This window comes from Oreochromis aureus, linkage group 2 (genome assembly GCF_013358895.1).
Source record: "Oreochromis aureus strain Israel breed Guangdong linkage group 2, ZZ_aureus, whole genome shotgun sequence".
In the NCBI taxonomy this organism is placed as follows: domain Eukaryota; kingdom Metazoa; phylum Chordata; class Actinopteri; order Cichliformes; family Cichlidae; genus Oreochromis; species Oreochromis aureus.
This window is the reverse complement of record NC_052943.1, coordinates 11,397,781-11,420,530: the sequence shown is the minus strand read 5'-3', so window position 1 is coordinate 11,420,530 and position 22,750 is coordinate 11,397,781. Positions and strand designations below refer to the sequence as shown.

Sequence of the window (22,750 nt, the reverse complement as noted above, 5' to 3'; positions counted from 1 at the left end):
AATTATATTTTATGATGGAGTGACTGTAACCTACAGCAACTACTACTTTCTGGAAGGACATTGAACAATGACAATTGTAAATATTTTGATTTTGTTTATTTTATTTTATTTTTATTTGCAGGTGTGGAAACTTACTGTGATGGCAGACAGGATGGAGCTCAGTGTTATGGAGCTTTGGGAGGAAGTGTGGAGATCAAGCTGATGGACAGCACCTCAAAAATACCTCGATACCATTTGTTAAAGAATTCATTAAAAATACTAGATGTCAAAGATAATATAGCTCTTCCTAATATCACAGAATATAGATCAGTCATTTTTTCCTGTAATGGAACATTTAGGATCAATAACTTGAGCAGGAATGAAAGTGGTAATTATACCCTTCAAACCTTTGATTCAGATGGAAGATCAACAGGCGAGCAGACTTTTCAGTTGTTTATTCAAGGTAAATAATGAGAGTAAAATTTTCTCCTATTGGGAAATGATGACAATTAGTAAATAGAAATTTAACATTGGGAAATTAATTTTTTATTTGTGACTATAAAGAAATAGATTTTGATGTAAAATCTAAACTAATTTTTTTTTTTATTCAAGATAAACATTAATAGTAAATATTAAATGTTAAAATACTTTAATAATAAAAACAATAATAATAATAATGATTATCCTCTATGGGAAATTGACAACAATTAATAGATATAAATATAATAGCATTTAATAATTTATATATCTCATGTATAAAAATTTCATGTATTTTGTACTTTCCCTGTTCTTCATTGGACACTATAAATAAGAAGACACAAATGAAAATCAAAACTCATCTGTGTGTGTTTCTCTCAGCTCCTGTGTCCTCTGTCCTGCTGGTCTCTGAGTGTCTGTCCCTGGGAGAGAGGTGGGTGTCCTGCTCCTCTGAGAGAGGGGACAGTCCTCAGTACAGCTGGACTCTGGATGGACGCACACTGACAGATGCTGAGCTCCTTTCTGGAGATGATGAGACTAACAACATCACTCTGAAACAGCACGTCTCAGGACGTCTGGTCTGCTCAGTCAAGAACAACGTCAGTAATGTCTCCAAAGAACAGAGAATATATATCTGTGGTGAGTAAAAGCTGAATAGCAATTTGTGTTTATTATGGGCACTGTATGTTTTTCATAAATCTTTCGATTGTTTGCTTATTTTCATTGTTTGCACATCAGTCAACGGGGCACAAATATCATATCGATCCATTCTCTTCCGCTTATCAGGGTCGTGGAGAGGGCTGGAGTCTATCTCAGCTATCTTAGGGCAAGAGGCAGGCTACACCTTTGACAGGTCCCCAGCCTGACGTAGGGCTAACACAGAGAGACAAACAACCATTCCCACTCACACCTATGGGCAATTTACAATAACTAGTTATCTTAACCAAACTAATATCATGAAATCGAAATGTCAGCAATGATGACTGGTACTTTAGCAAATAAAAATGGACTTTTTTGAGGTGGATTCATTGATGCTTATTTTCTTTTTTGTCTTTTTCAGAAAAAAATATGTGTTTATTGACTTATTTGTTTTTATGTCATTTATTTTTGCAGCAGTAATTTTACTATTGATGGTTGGTGTCCTCTCAGTACTGGTGATTTTCTTAGTTGTGGGTATAGCAGTCATCTGTTTCCAGAAGAAAAAACAAAACAACAAATCTGTAAAACAAAAAGGTACAAAACTTTTGTTGTGCTCACTGCACTCAGATTGTTTTTTTGCTCTTTTTATAAACTGATAATACATTTAAATATATAAAGAATGATAATTTCTCTTGCTTTAAAAAAAACAAAACTCTTTTACTTTCTTAAATGTTGATAACGAATGTCTTGATGCATGCTCAGTTATTCAGGTAAGTAAATCCCAAAAGGTTGATTCTGATCATGTTGATAGCAAAGTCATCTGAACTCACAAAAAAACAAAACAATTTTAAGTCAGCTTGTGTGTGAATTTTGCTCAGAATCTGAAATGACATTAAAAATGTTTATCATTTTCTGTTTCTTTTTAACTCCTGTCAATCTTCATAAGTCAAACTATTGTATTAATGGCTTACTGAGTTTTATTTTATCTTCTTGTTACTCTGCAGAGGAAGAAGACAACCAAGTGGAGCGAAGAGCTGTAGTGAAGGTGGAGGTGGCGGTACAACACGCCCAAGTCAAGACTAAAAAGCGATCTAGGCACAGCAAACCAACAGGAGGTGACTGTTTGTATGCAACAGTCCATAAAGGTGATTTAAGTGATTGCTGAGTTTAGGTGGGCTGCAACACTGTAAGTCCATGGAGGGAGAAGGTGATGGAAAGATACCTAAAGGTTTTTCATTTAATGTGATTTCACATCAGACTAATCATCAGAGCTCATGAATATTGATTTTCATTACTTCGAGTTCCAAATTACCACAGGGCATCAATGCCTCCAGTCTTAGATTCCCTTTGTGTTTAATTACACAACTTATTTTGTTGAAGCTCTAATGGAACAAAGATTATGATTGTAATGGGAACTTTCTTTTAATTTGAAATTGACTAGTTTTTGACTTTGTAATTGTGGAATTCAATTATCAGATTAAACTTTTGCATGACTGCAGTGCAACCAGTACTCTGGGCAGTGATATAACATCCAGATGCCAGCTTCTGTTATAGAATTATTATTTTTATAGAATAATCAAAAACATTGTGTTATTTGGTTTCATCACTACTGAGCAGTACTCATAACATCATAACAATCAATCATAACATCTCATGAAACATCCCACAGTAAAACCTTAGAGTATTATAGATTTGTGCACTGCTAACTACTTTTTATAGTGATAATAAGAAGCATCAGTTTTGGATCTATGGATCTATGGGCACATGTTCAACACAGTGGCAGCTTATTTTTACTTACAACAAACTATAAATGCTTTGAATATGTTTATACTTGCCAGGAAATTGACAATAAGCTTCAGCGCAAATATCAAGAAGATCTTCAGAGTCAAGATAACATTTAATTAGCTCAAATCTGCTTCTATAATTATGTTCTTGTTTTTTTATTCAATGTAAATATTAGATAAACAACAAAATGCACATTTAGACATAAATTTGGAGACAGTGAGATTATTCTTTTTTTGTTTAAGATTACCAGATTTTCATAGATTTGGCTATCATAGATTTTGAAAATATATTTATATATGTGTAAAATGTATTTTTATGCATTTGGTAATTTACAGAAATATTTACAAATACTGGCATGCATGTCTAAGAGAAACTTTGAGATGACTGAATGATGTCGTTAATAATTTTGTTATTCATCTCTTTGGAATCTGTTTCTTCTCCTCATTGTATCAGCGTTACTGACGAACAAAGCTTTAAAGTTATTAAATATTTTATACTTTAATCTCTTTGACTTGTTGTGTCTTTTTTTTCTTCTTTTTTTTCTTTTTTTTCTTCTTTTTTTTCTTTTCTTTCTTTAGTGTTTATGAAAAGCATTTATATGCATGCATATAATTATACATTTTCAGGATTACTTCTAAATGTGCTCCTGGTAATTTATTGGTAGTTTCATATTGGAAAATATTTATTTGTTATTAATTGTGCAAGATTTGTATTTGTATGTACTTGAGCTGCTAATTTGTCCTTGACTTTTGGGGATGCCTCATTCACTTTGTGAAATGTCTGATCCTGTCCCAGACAAACTGCCTTTAACTGAGGCAGTCGACTGCAGCGCAAAAAGCCTTTCAGCAGATGCAAATGAACCTTTGATGATGCTAGCTGATACTCAGCGTTGTGCCACAGAAAATCTGCAGCTGATTTGGGTTGACTTTGTGTGCCAAAAACACACAAATGAACGACCTGCCAGTGTGAACACAGCCAACCTGGGACTGTTAGAACCATCACTGCCACAGAAACAACATTATACACCGTGGGGAGCTTGGTGAATTGATTTTCTTCATTTAACAACATTTCTCTTTGCAAACATATTTGATGAGTTTTTGAGTAAGGTTTTAAACTGTCTGTATTTTTTTTAATGGTAAAATTAACAAGTAATTGATAGCAGACACAGGTCAAATAAATGGAAGATTTTCAGTAATACCCTGGACTGTGCTTCTCAGTCGTCTCTATGCAGTAGCAAGCAGTTACTTTTAGAGAAAGGCAAGCACAGGTGAAGAAAATATTAAATAAAATATTAATGAAACATTAAGGCGGTGGTTCGCAAAAATGCAGTTAAATTTAGTGGAGTCAGTGAACCAAGTGATTTCTCATAGATGCTAATCTGAAAATGCTGGTGGAGTCTGCACCTGTTTAACTTGCCTGTTTTATTAAGTCAGACAAAAGTTCCTCTCTTCATCATCAAAGCAGTCTTTGCGAATTAGATGAAGTAGTTATTAAAAGTTTCTTCACTGTGCACATTAACTCATGTACGTCACACGTGCTAGCCAAGATGGTTTGTAACAGAAAATGTATCTTTTAAGATGATGAATTACGCAATATTTTTTTCATTTCATTTGACTTGTTGTGTCATTGTTTAAATAAAAAAAACCCAAAGGTTTCCATGAGCTATCCTTATAATTGCAAATCATACATCTCTTTCAATAATCTTTGGCTCCACAGGCTAATAACTACTCTGTGTTGAGCATTTAGGATTAGTAAAGTGAGCATGATAGACAGTGGTGAATATATTCTCTAAGCCTACTATTGATATTGATAGTAAAGCAGACAGTCTCATTATCCTATCATGAAAAAATGGATACAGGAGGCCAACACAATGGGTTCAGCACAGCAGGATAGATGCAACAGAGCAAGGAAGAAACTGCAAAATGGAGATCAATGATACCTGGGAGCCATGGCAGGGAGATCATGAAGTTGTTTTTTTCTTTTCTTTTTGGTACCAGTGTTGGTTATGGAGAAGGAAAAGTAACAGGTGAGTACATGTGAGAGAATATACCCCTGTTATACTGCTGTAATGGTTTCTAGAGCAGTAAGACTGTCATGGGCATGAATACAACATACTGTGGACTGCTAATAATAGGGAAGGGTCAAAATATAACCAAGAAAAACAACAGAGACACTCTTCATGCTAAAAGCTGCATCAGCACTTGTGGTTTGTGTAATGACCCTTACTGCCGCGTCATTTCCTTGTAGTTACAGTGACAATCTTTCCTTTTATGTTGAAGCCTAACATGTGAGCTTGACACATAGAACTTTTAAAACTCACTGAGCAACACAACAATCATGAATGTCTGTGAATGTGTTTTGAGCAAGTAATATGTTATTTTAATGAATCAAATAAAATATTTATAGCTTAATTATACATTATAATGACTGTCATGTCTGTATTAAACTGGCATCAAAGTGTTCGTAAACCTCTTTTTTTTGTTAATTTTATTTAAATGTAAATATTAAAGTCAACTAATTAGTTGGACAATAAAATGACTGGTTTGGGAGTTTTAGTGTCACTAAACTGATACACAACTTCTCTCTCTTCTCTCTCTGCAGTTCTATTATAGCAACATCCTGCCTGTTGTGATCAATGGAAACCAATGACAACTGTGTTCAGTAGTTAAGATTGAAAAACTGTGAAGCAGTTGCATCCTGGATGGTCTGTATTTACCACAGGAAACGTGGTCAGTGTAGGCTGGGCCTGCTTGCATCTTGGTAAAGTAAAGTAAGCTTGTCTGAAAGTTGCCTGCTGAGTCGAGAGAAGCTGAATAATAAAGAAACATAGAAGCAGTTTCAGTAGGTGATGCTATAGGAAACTCTTAAGGTGAGCTGTGTTTACTTTTTTAAAACCTGCAGCAGGTGTGGCATTAAGAACAGTTACTGAATACATTTCGATACCTGGTGTTTCATACATAAACACAAAGCTGAGAAAAAAAAGCTGAGAAAAAAAAGCTGAGAAAAACGTTGAAAACGAACTCAAAGAGACTTTAAAGTGATCACCTCGGTGACTTGACTGTAGAAACATGAACAGGGTTAGCTGGTGAACCAGTGCTTCAAATCCAACTGCTCATTACTGTTACCTGATGAAGGTTCTTTTCTAGCTTTGCATTAGGATGCTGTTAGTGCAGTTTTCTGGAAAGAGTCAAAGTTGTGTTGGCAGTATAATGCGGTTTTTGTTCTGCACATGTCCTGTCATGCAACAACACTAAAAGTAATGTCCAGACAGCCACTTCTCAAAACCTGTAGATCATGGGTACTGGACTAGCACAGGCTTCAATATCGCCGACTGAACAGCTTTGGTAAATGTGAGTCCGATTTTGGACTTTAAACTGTATTTTCTAAGTTTTACAGGAAAAGACCTGTCCTTATGGCCATTCAAACTACATCAAAGTAGTTAAGTAAGAGATAAATGACAGACACATTCGTGCTTTTCAGTATTTACGGTAGAAATTTATCGATTTTGGGGTTGGTTTGTTTTTCTTTTTAAAGTGGATCCTTCAATAAATTCATCTTTTTATAGTTACAGGACAGTCTGTGAAATTAGAACATTTTCGCTAATTTTACACAGTAATTTAAGCCCTGTGGGAGTGTCCCCCCAAGAGGGACAATGGACCCCCTAATGATCCTCTACCTAATCACACGATCCAAGGTGTAAAAGTGGGTGTGGGTCGCAATCAGCCAAGGTTTTGGGTGAGTTCATTGTGAAACCTAGCCCCACCCTATCATGTTATTTCCTGAGGCCAGATGGCCCAGGATGTGAGTGGGCATTTTTTGAGATCGCTTCCCAGGCCCCTTAACGCCCACTCACATTCTGGGCCATCTGACCTCAGGAAATCACATGATAGGGTGGAGCTAGAAGAAGCAAGTCCCACCCTATCGACTCAAGAAGTGACTGAAGAAGCTTCTCGGATGAGAGGTAAAACGTCTTCAAGCAACTTAAAGAAGTCCAGACTCTTTATTTTTGTCTTTCTTTCCAAGCTCCTTAGACACTGACAGGGAAGTTTTACTGGTCTGGCCCACTTAAGATCAAAGTGGTATGTGCCGGAACAGAACAAGTTTGGCATCCCTGATGAAGACCTTTCCACTATTTTTCACATGTCATGAATCACTCTGACAGCTGCAGCCACAGTGAACAGTGAGGAGAGATGGAGGCTGTGCTTGGATTGATGGTGATGCTGGGCGTTTCTCATGGTGAGGCTGAATAACAAAATAAACGTAAAAGTGCTCTTATCATTAATTTGCTCTTTCTACAATATTTGTAAATATTTATATCGTAAAAGCTTTTAAATTTTTTTCTTTTACATTTAAAACTTTGCAGGTGTGGAAACTTACTGTGATGGCCAACAGGATGGAGCTCAGTGTTATGGAGCTTTGGGAGGAACTGTGGACATACAATTTATGGAAAACACCTCAGAAATACCCAGATACTTCTTGTTAAAGGATTCATTAAAAATACTAGACGTGAGAAGGACATTTAAGTTTTTTTCTAATACCATAGAACACAGATCTCTCATTTTTCCCAGCAATGGGACATTTAGGATCAGTGATATGAGCAGGAATGACAGTGGTAATTACAGCCTTCAAACCTTTGATTCAAAAGGAACGGCATCAAACGAGCGGACCTTACGGCTGTTAATTCATGGTAAATATCTTTATTATTATCATTGTTATTTTCCCCTATTGGGAAGTTATGACATAGATATAAATGTAATATTATTTTGGTATTTTATATCTATATCTTACACAATTTGATGTATTTTATACTTTTCCTGTTCTTGATCAGAGATTTTAAACAATGACCAAGATCTTAAAATCTAAACTCATCTGTGTGTGTTTCTCTCAGCTCCTGTGTCCTCCGTCCTGCTGGTCTCTGAGTGTCTGTCCCAGGGAGAGATGAGGGTGTCCTGCTCCTCTGAGGGAGGGGACAGTCCTCAGTACAGCTGGACTCTGGATGGACGCACACTGACAGATGCTGAGCTCCTTTCTGGAAATAATGAGAGTAACATCATCACACTGAAACAGCACGTCTCAGGACGTCTGGTCTGCTCAGTCAGGAACAACGTCAGTAATGCCTTCAAAGAAGAGAAAATATCTACCTGTGGTGAGTGAGAAGATGATGTAAAAAGTGTCTGAACTGATCATTCTTTAAATTTGTCGTAAATCATCTGCTTGCTCACATGCTACATTTTATTAATAACTGATCCTTATCTTATCTATTATGTGTCCCTTATCAGGGACATGAATATCAAAATGTAAATTAAACCAACAATAGACCCTACTAGAGTCACTAAAACTAAAATTCTCCCTTTACCCCAGAATGGTAAATTCATGAAAAACTGTCACAGCTCTATCTTAACTTGTAATTTTTGTGTCTTTGAACAGATAACTTCTTGCTTATATGTGGTTTGCGAGCAGTCGCGGTAATTCTCTTATTAACTGGGATTTCCATTTACTTTGCTTGGAAGAAAAAGAGAACTGAAAAAGATGAAGCCTCTGCTCTCTCGCAAACGACGGAATATCCAGAAAACTCTGTTTTGATGGTTGAAAGGAGAAACTCTACTTCTTGCACCAACACATAGTGTCATCTTTCATCTGCTGAAATTTCACATCTCTGTGGGTGTGAAAATAACATATAGCATATGTTTTTATTCATTAATCATATTTTACATTTACACAGCTTATACTGGATTCCCATTAGAAGCTTTGGATGTTTTATGCATTTTGTATTGTGTGGAAATTCTGATGGTGATTTTAAGTGGAGCAGCCTGGTTCATTCGCTTTTCACTGTGTTTTGTAAAGGCAAAAGTGGGAATTAAAAATAAGTAACTCACTGCTGTTAGTAAATTGTGTATGAGCGCTTTTAAACAGCTTGTATTAATGATATTAACTATGATAATATTCTGTCCTCCATTGAGGACACATGTCTGGAGAATTTTGTGCAAGTACATTGACAATACATAAATGTGTGAATGGTGTCATATTACTGGTGTAAAAATCCTATATCAAAATACAATGTTGTAAAGTTTATGTTAATAAAGTATGTTGTTTTAAATTTAGTAGATATTCATACAATAGCTTGTCAGGGACCTGGGTCTGAGCAACCCAGGGTACATGAGCAGTTGTGGACTCGTTTGATATTATGCATGTTTGCTGCACTGTGCTGCTGTTATATTTACCACTGTTCAATGGTAAATATAACCTTCAAACTTTTGATTCAAAAGGAACAGCATTGAACGATGAGGGGAAAGAGGGGTACATTTAGAAAAACATCAGTCATAAGTACTGGAGCATCCAGCTGCTTTTTGCAAGTTTATTTCAGAAAGGTTTTTTTCAGTTCTACTCAACTATTAGGTGTCTTGCATTCAATTACCATTTAAAGAAATTATTTCTTTAAGAGGAACTGATGCATGAATTGACGCTGATGACATCTGAATACGATTAAAAACACACTTCAAATACGTCTGACCTCAGTGAAGCCATCAGCAATAAACAGGTCAGTACAAGAAGTTGAGAAGAGACAAGGAGACAGCTGACAAACTGTTAACATGTGTCATCACCAGATAGAATTAATAACAGAATATTATAAGTATTATTTCTCTAATACTTTCTCTAATACTGTGAGGATTTGACCTTGATGTCTAAAGTAATTTTAGGTGGTGTGATGAAATTAAAATAATAATAATTACTGAATAAAAACAAATTGAACTGAATATGGCCAGTGTAACCCGTCAATGAAAAATTTGAAGCAGTATTATTATTTTGTACCACTAGAGGGAGCCCTTCTATGGTTGATGGTTATTGTGTTATTCCTTTAATGTTCAAGTTATAAAATGAAATAATAAGAACTGTATTTATTAATTTGCATGAATTGTTTTCGTGGATTATAAGCCTTTATTGCAAAAAACAGATTTTTGAGATTTGAATGTTTAAACCTTGAGTATTAGACATCTGAAATGACCCCCTATCAATTAGTGAATATTGTTTACAATGCTGTGCATGGATAGTTAATGTCCAACATGCTATCTGACAAGACCTGTTTGGTTTGGCATAATCTGAAAATGTATTTTCCTTTTTTAGACTTAACATTTAAATGATTAATGTTTCTGTCTTAAAGGGTAAAAGATGAAGAAAAACTGATGTCACTTCCTTTCTTCCTCTCAGCATATGAAAATATAAATACATCCTCAAATAAACTGCACAGCATGTTGACACATTCTCCTCTAATTGCCAACACAACACACCCCAGTCTGTTCAAAGCAGGACACACACACATGTTTTTTTTGGAAAAAGTTTTAAAGCTGCTGAGTGGATCACCAGAGGCTGAACAGTAACAGCTGACTGTGGAATAATTAGCTGCAAGGAAATTTCATGACTGGACTTGTTCCACAGGTGGCGTCCTATCACGGCCTCCTGCATGCCGCAGTGCTTGATTTTACAAGCCTGTAACCATGGAAGTGATCGGAATACATGGATTCAATGATTTGGATGAGTGAGTGACTACTTTTGGTAATATACACAATGTTGCAAAAATAAACATTACCAATAAGATTTTTAGGAAGAAAAAAATTATACTTAAAAAATTTGAAACAGGTCAGACCTGAATACCAAAAAAGGGTTAATTTCACTGCTCACACATTTATTCGACCACTAGATGTCGCTTTTGAAGACCTTATATTGACAATGTTTTTTTTTTCTTTTCTTGATAGCAAAACGGGGATAAAATATGATGTCACTTCCTTTCATCCTCTCAGCGTATGAAAAGTGAAGTACAAGCTGACAGCAGCGTGTAGAGCAGCACACACGTCTGTTATTGAGGGAAAAGTTGCTGACTGATCATAAGGGGCTGTGCAGTGAGCAGACATGGAAACTGTCATTGGACTGTTATTTATGTTACTCGGAGTCTCTTATGGTGAGCTACTAAACTTTTTGTTCTTCTTCATTAATGCTTAATTTTATAATAAAAAGTAGGTTTTGCTGCCTAGCACGGTCAATAAAATTAAGCTGAATTCATCAAAGGATTTGTTGAACTGCAGTTTAAGAGTTTTATTTTAACATTTAAGATTTTATTTTAAATGATTTTTACTTCCATTGCTTATATTTCCTTGAAGATTAATGACACATTCTGAGATCATTTTGACATGAAAATGCGTAAATATAGCTATGACATATGAACTCATTAAATATGTACCCTGTCGTCATTTACATTTTGACTAAATTAAATTCAGTCACTCATTTTACCATCTGGGTTTGATTTTGCCTTTGTTTATTTGTTCACTTTTTTTTCGCAGGTGTGGAAACTCACTGTGATGGCAGACAGGATGGAGCTCAGTGTTATGTACCTTTGGGAGGAACTGTGGACATTCAGCTGATGAATAGCACTTCTGAAATACCTAGATACCAGTTGTTAAAGGATTCATTAAAAATACTAGCAGCGAGAAATAATACAGTTTTTTCTAATGCCATAGAGAGTAGGTCTCTCATTTTTCCCAGTAATGGAACATTTAGGATCAATGACCTGAGTAGGAATGACATTGGTAAATATACCCTGGAAACCTTTGATTCAGATGGAAGAAAATCAGGCGAGCGGACTCTATATTTGTTTACTCAAGGTAATTTTTTTTGGTAAATAAAGCTGCTACTTTATATAAATGTAAGATTTTTTTGGTAATGTTTATATCCATATAAATCTGGCATTTTCTGCTTTCTCTGTTCTTCTTTAGAGACTATAAAAATGAATTTGAATACAATAATAGCAAATGCATTTTATCTTAGTTTATATTTTATTTTCTTAACCATTTAACTAATATGGGGCTGAAAAAATACAGCTATGAGAGGTGAACTCGTTAAATGATATGTTAAATTTTAAAAAAAAATGAATATATTGTTTACTTTTTTTGTTTTTCTTTGTAGGTGTGGAAACTTACTGTGATGGCAGACAGGATGGAGCTCAGTGTTATGGAGCTTTGGGGGAAACTGTGGACATCAAGCTGATGGACAACACCTCAGAAATACCTCGATACCAACTGTTAAAGAATTCATTAAAAATACTAGATGTGAAAGGGGATAAGGTTATTTCTAATACCATTGCACATAGATATCTCATTTTTCCCAGCAATGGGACATTTAGGATCAATGGCCTGAGTAGGACAGACATTGGTAAATATACCCTTCAAACCTTTGATTCAGATGGAAGGACATCAGATGCTTGGACTCTACATTTGTTTATTCAAGGTAAAATTTTCCCTGTTGGGAAATGATGCTGCCAATTTACATACGTTGATAAGATTTGCAGCATTTTTGCTCAACTGTTCCCTGTTTCAGGACTACTCAAACCTTTTCTTTGTGGGTTAAAATTTCCTCCATTTTCACTTCCTGCATTCATTTTCAATGAATAACTACCACATGAGAGTAGCTTGCGAAAGTCAGTTTTTTAGACCCTAAGAACAGCATAAAATTGAGGTTTTGCATAACAGTTAGATAAATATTCTGTTTTTCATTTCCAGCAGGCCTGAGTAAACAACAAACCACTACTAAAACAAAACGACAGTAGCCACAAAACCACTATTTCTCTTGATGGAATTCAGTGACTAATTTGTGCCCACCTGTGGGAACCATATTAAAATAATCATGAAGCTTACAAATTTCTGTTCATTGTAAACATTTGCATATGCTACTGCAGTCTTTCTGGTAGTAACTTAATACTCAAAAGTTTGACAGTTTTGCGTTTGTCTATTTTTTTCTTTGCAGGTGTGGAAACTCACTGTGATGGCAGACAGGATGGAGCTCAGTGTTATGGAGCTTTGGGAGGAACTGTGAACATCCAGCTACTGAACAGCACCTCTGAAATAGCTAGATACTACTTGTTAAAGGATTCATTAAAAATACTAGATGTGAGAGGGAATAAGGCTATTTATAATACCATAGCACACAAATCTCTAATCTTACCCAGTAATGGAACATTTAGAATCAGTGATCTAAGCAGGACAGACAGTGGTAATTATAGCCTTATAACCTTTGATTCAGATGGCAGATCATCAGGCGAGCAGAGTTTACAGTTGTTTATTCAAGGTAATTTCTTTCCTTTTCTTCTCAATTAAGCTATTAATAGATATAAATTTAACAATGTTTTGCTGATCTATACAATAAATATAAAAAATGTTCAGATACATGTATTTTGTGCTTTCCCTGTTCTTCATTTGAGACTGTAAAGAATTTTCACAATTCTGGTTTTAAATCTAAACTCATCTGTGTGTGTTTCTCTCAGCTCCTGTGTCCTCTGTCCTGCTGGTCTCTGAGTGTCTGTCCCAGGGAGAGAGGAGGGTGTCCTGCTCCTCTGAGAGAGGGGACAGTCCTCAGTACAGCTGGACTCTGGATGGACGCACACTGACAGATGCTGAGCTCCTTCCTGGAAACAATGAGACTAACATCATCACTCTGAAACAGCACGTCTCCGGACGTCTGGTCTGCTCAGTCAAGAACAACGTCAATAGTGTCTCCAAAGAACAGGAGATACCTGCCTGTGCTGAGTGAGAACATTGTAAGCAGTGTCTAATAATGAATCAGCAATTCAGTCACTGAAGTTTCACAGCAATCCAGGTCATCGTAGTCTTGAGAGCTAGAGATACTTGTACTTCACTCTGCTACACAAGGTGCCCAAGTGCTACAGCCTGTATTAAGAATAAGTAAAAGGACTGTTCTGCTCCAAAACTGTTGCTAATTTTGACCTCACGTGTAAGACCTCTTGTAGACATTGTGAGATATTGCTTGTGCCTTGTGCCGAGTGTCCTACCCCAGCAGAAGGTGGTATTGTCATTATTCATGCCAGTATTTATAACTTTACTAATTACAGAATTATCTGTTTGTGTCTCAGAAAATCACACGCAAATTATCACATACATACGTTCACTCCTATCTGCACAAAATTCGAATTAAGGCTGGCAAGCAACAGAGACACAATGCTATTCTTTTTTTTCTGTATGAATTTATTAAAGACAGTTAATTGAACTCCTGGATTGCTTCAGTCTTTCTGACAGTAGATTTAGGCCAGATTATACACCAGCATTTCAACATATCTTTCACATGTAGCATTTCTCACACCTGGGACTTTATATGAGTCGATTAGCCACAGAAAACATTAGGCAGCACTGCTGCTTCTTTAAAGATAAAAATACCTCTTAACTATATTTTTTGAGCACATGCCTGCTAGACCTCACATCACTGGAAGGAGATCTTTGGGCAGTACCTACTTTTCAATGTACTCAAACTTTTTGGTTTCAGTTTGAATCAGCACACTGTTTTGATTCCTCCGTCAGAGGATTGCGGCTGTGGATAATACATGGATGCTCAACATCCTCTGCACCACATGCAGCTACACGCTTTAAGCTTGTTATTGTGTTATATTAGGTTTTAATCATTTTTTGTATTTTCTATAACAAGTTTAACAGGTTGTTATGTGATAACATATAGCAACTACCAAATTACAGTTCCATATTTTAAGTTTGCTGATGCCAATTCTTTTTCATATGGAAATTTTAAAAAGCATTTCCACATGCAACAGGAATCTGTGTTTTACTGCACTCAGTCTGATTTGCTGAACTGAGATGATGATAGTAAATAATCTTGAATGTTTCTGTGTCATTTGTGTCAAACCATTATATTCCATTTTTGTCCAGTGGAAATACCCGACCATCTACCTGGAAACCCACTGAAAATGTGGCTTTCACTACTTAGACACACTTGCACAAACACTCATACATAAACAGAGTTAAAGAAAAAATTATTTGCTTGCTGTTTTCAGATGCAAATTGCCCTTATTTACTTTTCTGAACAGAAATTGAATGTTATGCTTGATCCGTATCTGACAAATTTGGATATAAATCTGAGACATCAGTTTGTTATTTGCCAAATAAGGCAAAGAAGGATTTTTTGTCCCATGTCCCCACCCATTAGTCAAGGGAATAAACAAACATGGAGACAAGTAGACAAAACACAGGGAGATCAAACAAACAGGAGACGCTGAAGATATAACACAGACGAGACAAAGACAGACTGGACATGAGAAAGAGAACAGACATAAAAGCAAACTGAAAACCTGAAACATAAGTATGCAAAACTCGAAGTCCCTCAAAAACTAAACATACGTATCTCATAGTTCCATTAATGAATAACGTCAAACAAACCTCAAACCCTGGGTCAAAGATCCAGGACCATGACAGGCATATCAGGCATTTTCCAGGTGGGCCGATGCACTTATGGGCTGATGGGTCAATAATTTTTTCTCTGCGTTGATGTAATTATACAGGCTACAGCTGTCATTAAGGGCTGCTTTGCATTATTTTCATGAGCAAATGCAATACCCAATCAAATATCCTAATGTAACCAGTCCCTTCCGTGTACATTCATGCACTATGCTGAACACAGTTCAGTGTGGTAGGAGTAGTGAATAAAGATGGATAAACAAAAGTGAAAAAGTCGAGCTGAAAAGCTAAGAAAGTTAGAGTAAAAAAAACTAGAAATAAATGCATCAAAAGGTGTCAAATTAACCGACATGCTAGCTATCATGGCTACAGCTGCTGCTGCACCAGCAGTGCCAGCAAACCTTCGCAGTCACAGGAAGCTGCTATTACTAGCATGAACAACTACAAGAACAATGAAGGACAGTTTGGCATCTCTCCATTAGCAGTATGTAGATTTTTACATTAAAATTACTTTTATCTTTTATTTTAAAGTTACACAGATATATACAGTTGTATACAAGTTATATATGCTCTAAGGTGCAGTATAAGCAGCAATGTCATCATATATATAGCAGTTTCACCATGTCAACTAGTTTACCTGTAAATGAGCAAAGTGTTTGAATGTCAGACTGAATTTAAGAACATGAAGTTCAACAACCTCCACTGCTTACAGCTCTCTCCTTCTTGGATGGGTCTTTTCTCTCTTTTTCATTCATTCCTTTGGGATAGTTGCCCATGGTCTTTTTCTAACTTTGTTGCCACCTTTCTCCCTCACCTATTCTCTGGTAAATTTTAATTGCAGCACTTTCCATTGAAATATTCGTAAATGTTTATTTACAAACAGCTTGCCACCTGCCTCTTGTAGCTCAGTACACCACACAGCTCTCTCACTGGGTCACAGCATCCTACTAAAATAGGGGAGATAAACTGTTTTTGGCAGCCCCCCTGATGCCACAGCCTGAATATATATATGTATATATGTATATATATATATGACTGGTCTGTTAGTTCAAAGTAGCCCTGTACCACTCGAACAGTTTCACTGCACCTCTCTCACAGTGCTAGCTTCCATCTCTGCTCTGTAATGCAGGAAGTACCCATGCATGGGTGTCTTTTCTCACAGATGAGTTGTGCCCGGTTCCAGTTGAGTGCTCGTAAGTGGGTTACTGCTTCAGCCTGTGCTGATGTGGGCATTCATTAATTTGGAAGTGAATCATGTTTATCCTTATTTCCTTGATGGTAATTCTTCTACTGTTAATGTTTCACCATCACTCATGCTGTTTACTGACGTAAGTAAGAAATTAAATGCTTTTATTTTTTTAATAAAGCACAAAATATTCTACCTATTTTTCAATTAAAAATTAAAAGTAATTACAAAATTGTAATGTTTGCTTTAACTTGTCTGCAATTTTTAATTTAATTACATTTACAATACAAGATTCAAGGCATATTACAGATGCATACATTTAGATTACCTACATTTGTCTTCTTACACAAATACTGTAGGCAAGTTTGGTTACTTGTGAGTCGTGCAGCTACATTTTCATATTGAATTCAGCCTGCTTTAACAGATATGAGGATTCTATGTTTTAATATTTTCTGGAAAACATTACTTCAAAGTTTCATGTTGTGGCAATGATTTGCAGCATTTTAACAAGCTGTTTTTTCCTTGGTTATTTACATTTTATTTGTTCTATACTGTTTATCTCCTTTCCTTTCAGAAAGAAAACTCATCCAAACCTACAAACATAAAAAGGCATCCCTCCTGCACACCCTGTAAAGAGTGCTAAGCAGTACAGCTCTCCCCACAGGAAGTTCTGAACTATTTGTGAATTAACTTGTCACCGCACATGTTGCCTGTTTGTTCTCAAAAGGATATGTCAAGAATACGTGACAAATACTTTTATACTTGCATTGATATGCTGTGAAAGTGTCACCCTACAGCGTTGTCTAGAGACTCAGTTTTGCTGATGTAATTAGAGCAGAGATAGAAAAGTAAGATATGTATGTAAATGTATGCTGAAAAATACTGTCTAAAACAGTAAACAGTATATATGTTATACTGATTTACACTCAGCTTTGTTCATCATTTTCTAGAGTCATTTTTAAAGAATAAAATCACAACGTGGCTTAATGAAGAGCATGGAGCAGTTTCTTATCATTGTGCTTGTGGCGGGGGGAATTCATGGTAAGATCGTCTTCATAAAGAAGTATTAGTATTTGTAGTGTGAATAATTTCAGCTCATGTTCATGTGAATGCATCTTTCCCAGCTCACTTTTCAGTTGATGAGACTACATGTGATCTTACCAAGAACACATGCCCATGCGCTCCTCTTCTTAAAGGAACTGTGTATATCCAAGTGATGACTGATGCTAGTGGCCGTGAAATGAAGTGTTTGAAGGTGCTTCCCAAGGGGAACATAACTGTGTTCAATATAAAGAAAGAAAAAATAACAACAGACAAGGAATTTAACAACAGACTACAGTTTCTAATCAAGAACGGGACACTCAAGATCACAAACGTGAGGAGGAATGATTCAGGTCAATACAGCATTGAGGTCTTTAATTCAAATGGAGTCCAAGAGAAAAACATTCATTTCACCCTGGATGTTAAAGGCAAGTTTTATAACTTATTCTTTATTGTATATTTTTGAAGTTATTATAAAGTTAATCAGAAATATAACCATCATGTTGGAGTAAAACTGAAAAACACAGTACACAACGCCTGTGCAACAAAGGGTATAAGATGAAAACAAAAAAAAACTACACAGACAGATGCAAATGTTTCATGTTGCTTAATTTTTCCAAGTTCTTGAAGAGAACAAATGGGATATTTCTTGATATAGAATTTGTCTATCTATTGGTATTTCCAGTTCTTTTCACCACACATGGGCTGGTATCCATATTCATTATTTAATCTTTAACTTTAAAGTTTACAGGGACACTGACATTTTAAACGTGGTCACTGATTAGTGTTAGCTGCACTAAATGAGTACTTTAGGCAGTGAAGAAGAACTATTATAGTAGAAAATTTGCCAGGAACGAAGCCAATCATTTCCATTTGTTGTCTGAATAATTTCATCTCATGTTCTATTAAATGCATCTTTTCCAGCTCTGGTTCCAGTTGATGAGACTACATGTGACCTCAGGACGAACACATGCCCATGCTCTCCTTTTCTTGAAGGAACTGTGTATATCCAAGTGATGACTGATGCTAGTGGCCGTGAAATGAAGTGTTTGAAGGTGCTTCCCAAGGGGAACACAACTGTGTTTAATATAAAGAAAGAAAAAATAATGACAGACAAGGAATTTAACAACAGACTAACATTTATAATCAAGAATGGGACACTCAAGATCACAAACGTGAGGAGGAATGATTCAGGTCGATACAGCATTGAGGTCTTTAATTCAAATGGAGTCCAAGAGAAAAACATTCATTTCACCCTTGATGTTAAAGACAATGGAAAAGTTGAAGGCAAGTTATTGTAACTTATTCTTTATTGTATATTTTTGAAGTTATTGTAAAGTTAAAGTTAATTGTTCATGATTTCTTGTTTGTTATTGTTGCTATCGCCAAGCCTCTGCACTTGGGTCCTCTCATAAATGTTTGATTGCATAGTGTGCACTTCAGCAAACAGTAACCAGAAAACCACAATTTCTGTTTTTGTTAAATATGTGCAAATGCTAATGGAAAACAAAAACTGTAGTTCTTGTAGGGACTAAAGACTCAAAATTGTGTCAATTTTGCTTCCGTTTACTTTGCATTGGCAGGTATGGGAACTTACTGTGATGGCAGCAAGGATGGAACTAAGTGCTACAGAGCTTTGGGAGGAACTTTGGACATCCATCTGGGCAGCATCTCAGAAATACTTGAATACCAATTGTTGAAGGATTCATTAAAAATATTTAATGTGAAAAAGAATATGATCAGTTTTAAAACCACAGAACATAGATATCTTTTTCTCAGTAATGGGACATTTAGGATCAATAACTTGAGCAGGAGTGACAGTGATAATTATACCCTTCAAACCTTTGATTCAGATGGAAGAAGATCAGACGAGCGTATTTTACAGTTGTTTATTCAAGGTATTTTTTCTGTTCTGTTGGCAAACTAAATAATATATCACAAAATATCAAGGACATGTATTTTGTTCTTTCCCTGTTTCTTTTTAGAGACTATAAAAAATGCCAGAGATTCTGATTTAAAATCTAAGCTCATCTGTGTGTGTTTCTCTCAGCTCCTGTGTCCTCTGTCCTGCTGGTCTCTGAGTGTCTGTCCCAGGGAGAGATGAGGGTGTCCTGCTCCTCTGAGGGAGGGGACAGTCCTCAGTACAGCTGGACTCTGGATGGACGCAAACTGACAGATGCTGAGCTCCTTTCTGTAAATAATGAGACTAACATCATCACTCTGAAACAGCACATCTCAGGACGTCTGGTCTGCTCTGTCAGGAACAACGTCAGTGATGTCTCCAAAGAAGAGAGGATATCTACCTGTGGTGAGTGAGGTCTTTGTAAATAATATCTAATCTGAATCAGCAATTAAGTCAGTGTAGGTTCCCAGTCATCCAGCTGGTAGTAGTCTCGAGAGCTTAACAAAAGACAGAAACTGGTCTTTTTTAGATATTTGTACTGCACTCTGCTATACAAGGTACCCAGAGCTGAAGTCGACCTACTGAAAGATCTAAACAAGGACACATTCCTGTCATTTAGTAGTGATCTCTGCAGAAATAAATAATCTTTTTTCATGTTTTTTATTAATCCTAAATTATTAAAGTATTCCATAAATTATCTAAATGAAAAGTATAACAATAATGTCACCGAGCAAATGCTATCATATATGACTCTGTATATTTACTCTGCAACCTAACAGCTATACATTGTTGATCAATGCACTGAGCAAAGTGTAGTGTGAATATGTCTCTGCTCTGACTTGCCCTTGGGAGGTTAGTGAACATAATGGACACTTTGTACACCTTTCATAAATCATCTATCTGTTGGCTATAAGCTTCATTTTCATTGATTGCACATTAATCAGTTGGACACTAATAATGACTGATGGCACATTAATAAATTAAAACTTTAATGAAGTGAATTTATTGATGTAATTGTCTCTATTGTCTCCTTGTGTTTTGCCATAAAAACAGATGTTGACTTGGTTTTTTTGTTTTTTAATTTCATTTATTTCAGGAGCAGGAATTTTACCACTGATGGGAGGTGTTCTCTCAGCACTGATAATTTTCTTAGTTGTGGCTGTAGCAGTCATCTGTTCTCGGAGAAAAAAACAAAAAAACAAACCTACAAAACAGGAAGGTAAAAAAAATCTTTGGTCTTTTTATAATTACACAGAACAATTTTTCTGTTTGCTGTTTTTTAAATAAACAATTTTGATTATTTGCCCGAAAAGCCAGAAGTGATATTCTTGTGTGCATTTTGGTCAGAATCAGTGAAATCATTTCACAATTTTCAGTCTGCTGAAGAAATGATGGTAAACTTCTGTTTAGACCTCAAACGATTATTTTAATGACTCACTAATGTTAATTTATTCTTCTTGCTTCTCTGCCGAGGAAGAAGATGACCAGGCAATAATGTTTACTGATGTCAGTCTCACACAACAGCAAGGAAAGCAAGTTGTCCAAAGAGGGGAGATGGAGGTGGAGCCAGAGTAATCCCAAGTCACCCACATCATTTACCCAGGGTTGTGAGTTTGATGATGTTTTGGGGTTTTACTCATTTTTAAATTAATTTTGTTCAATGGGGCTTTAGGTTCATTGTGGGTAATGGTGAGTTTGGTGTTCAAGCTCAATAATCTTTTGTTCATATTCTACCTTCTGTTTACCTTTGAGTGTCATCTATATATCTATATTTTTAGTTCATGGTTTCTTTTATAATGTTAGTTCCCTTTCATTGGGAGTAACCAGGATGGACAAGAGTAGAAATTAGTATATTAGAGGCACAGCTCAGGTTGAGCAGTTTGGAGACAAAATGGTTGTCATGTTGGACATGCAGAGAGCTGATATGATAGGAGAGGATACTAGGGATAGGAAGACGGACTGCTGGGACGGCCCCTAAAAATATCAGATGGAAGACGAAGAGGTATTCCTGACCTGTCCAGACAGTTCATAATAAAACATCAGAGGTTAAACCTCTAAATCTGCCTCCTGATTTTAGTGTCTCATTTTCTCCATATACTGTATTGTATATAATTGTAATCATGAACACAGGTTACAAACATTGTACAAACTGCTTTTATTAAAATTGAATTCACTAAAAAATGTGCTGCAGTCTGTGTTCATCAGTCCAGATTTAAATATAGTGACACAGTAGAATATAACAAAAATGAATAAAAGAATAAAAATGAGGCTCTTCATTTTCAAACCTGCATGTGTACTTGTGGTTTGTGTAGCAGCAGTTACTATTGCTTCACTTCCTTCTGTGCACAATGACGGTTTTACCTGACATATAACATCAATGAACAGAACTTCAGACAACACTTCAAAACTGAGCAAAACAACAAGCATTATGTCTGTGAAGGTGTTTCAAGGTTTGAAGGAATCTGTTATTTATACACTTTATTTTTGTAATGTTTGTGCAAACCAACTTCAAAGTGCTTAAAAACTCCTTTAACTTGTTAATTTAACTTAGTTGTAAATATTAAGTGTCAATGAAAAAGTGTAATAAGTTGGACAATATTGCACATAATATCCTCTTTGTATATATCTATTTACTTACGGTATATAATGTTTTTCTCTCTCTATTTTGCACAGTCGAGGAGCGTATCAGGTCACATTTCATTACGTATTATACTTGTATAACTATGTACGTGACAAATAAAATGATCTTGAATCCTGAATTGAATCTTGAATAAAATTACATAATTGGTTTAGGAGTTTTAGAGTTTTAGTATTACTAAATTAATAACTTCAGTCTGTCTTCTCAGTCTCTGCAGTTGTATTCTAGTCACATCGTACCTGGTCTGAGTTCACGTATTCTTATTTAGAAGCTGATCACTAAAACAGGAAACATGGTCAGAGGTTGTGCCTGTTTGCATCTTAGTGAAGTAGAAGGTTTGCTTAAAAGCTGCCTGCTCAATCAAAAGAGGCTGAATAGTGAAGAAACACAGAAGCCGTGTTTGTGTAGGTGATACTATTAGTTGTCTTTTGTGGTGAACTGGGTTTAATTATTTGAAACCCGTAGAAACCGTGATACTAAATAGATACACTAAATAGATTTTAATGAAGCTTATGTGTGAGTTCACTGGGGAAGATCTGTAGTCACACATCTGCCTGCTTTTCTGTTCTCTACATCGCCGCCACTTTTCCACGCTGTCAGTCTCAATACTGTCATCTTTACTTAGTCCAATCATCCTCTTACTCAACTTCTTTGGGCTAATCAGTGTACATTGCACACTTCATCATTCTCCTTTTCAGACTTTCATTCATGCTTTTTTCGGCTTTTTACACGTGGCATATCATTAATATATATTTACATGTTATATATCAGCAGTCTGTGTTATGGTCTTTTTTTTCAGAGAGTTAATTTGACTACTTGAAAACAGTCATGGGATCTATTTTTTTTTCTTTAAATAAAGT

General features: G+C 35.9%; 5 protein-coding genes across 5 annotated transcripts; all 5 read left to right on the top strand.

Annotated features, from left to right (window-relative positions):
* Positions 1-125: 125 nt before the first annotated feature.
* Positions 126-3,335, top strand: LOC120442031 (hepatocyte cell adhesion molecule-like). The gene is made up of 4 exons (XM_039617742.1): positions 126-442; positions 838-1,095; positions 1,570-1,689; positions 2,100-3,335. Exons 1-4 carry the CDS (start codon positions 202-204, stop codon positions 2,258-2,260), a joined length of 780 nt encoding a protein of 259 aa, XP_039473676.1. The 5' UTR covers positions 126-201; the 3' UTR covers positions 2,261-3,335.
* Positions 3,336-7,280: 3,945 nt separating this feature from the next.
* LOC120441120 (hepatocyte cell adhesion molecule-like) lies at positions 7,281-8,615 on the top strand. Its single transcript, XM_039614897.1, has 3 exons — positions 7,281-7,567; positions 7,769-8,026; positions 8,308-8,615. The coding sequence occupies exons 1-3, from the start codon at positions 7,324-7,326 to the stop codon at positions 8,502-8,504; spliced, it is 699 nt and encodes a 232-aa protein (XP_039470831.1). The 5' UTR covers positions 7,281-7,323; the 3' UTR covers positions 8,505-8,615.
* Positions 8,616-10,686: 2,071 nt separating this feature from the next.
* On the top strand, positions 10,687-13,929 carry LOC116330520. The gene is made up of 5 exons (XM_031752867.2): positions 10,687-10,834; positions 11,214-11,534; positions 11,836-12,156; positions 12,673-12,993; positions 13,190-13,929. The coding sequence occupies exons 1-5, from the start codon at positions 10,786-10,788 to the stop codon at positions 13,453-13,455; spliced, it is 1,278 nt and encodes a 425-aa protein (XP_031608727.2). The 5' UTR covers positions 10,687-10,785; the 3' UTR covers positions 13,456-13,929.
* Positions 13,930-16,331: 2,402 nt separating this feature from the next.
* LOC120432777 lies at positions 16,332-18,650 on the top strand. The gene is made up of 4 exons (XM_039597932.1): positions 16,332-16,450; positions 16,883-17,349; positions 17,433-17,777; positions 18,274-18,650. Exons 2-4 carry the CDS (start codon positions 17,295-17,297, stop codon positions 18,648-18,650), a joined length of 777 nt encoding a protein of 258 aa, XP_039453866.1. The 5' UTR covers positions 16,332-16,450; positions 16,883-17,294.
* A 303-nt stretch (positions 18,651-18,953) lies between these two features.
* On the top strand, positions 18,954-21,452 carry LOC120432795 (T-cell surface antigen CD2-like). Its single transcript, XM_039597996.1, has 4 exons — positions 18,954-19,247; positions 19,400-19,657; positions 20,349-20,471; positions 20,730-21,452. Exons 1-4 carry the CDS (start codon positions 19,085-19,087, stop codon positions 20,825-20,827), a joined length of 642 nt encoding a protein of 213 aa, XP_039453930.1. The 5' UTR covers positions 18,954-19,084; the 3' UTR covers positions 20,828-21,452.
* Positions 21,453-22,750: the final 1,298 nt, after the last annotated feature.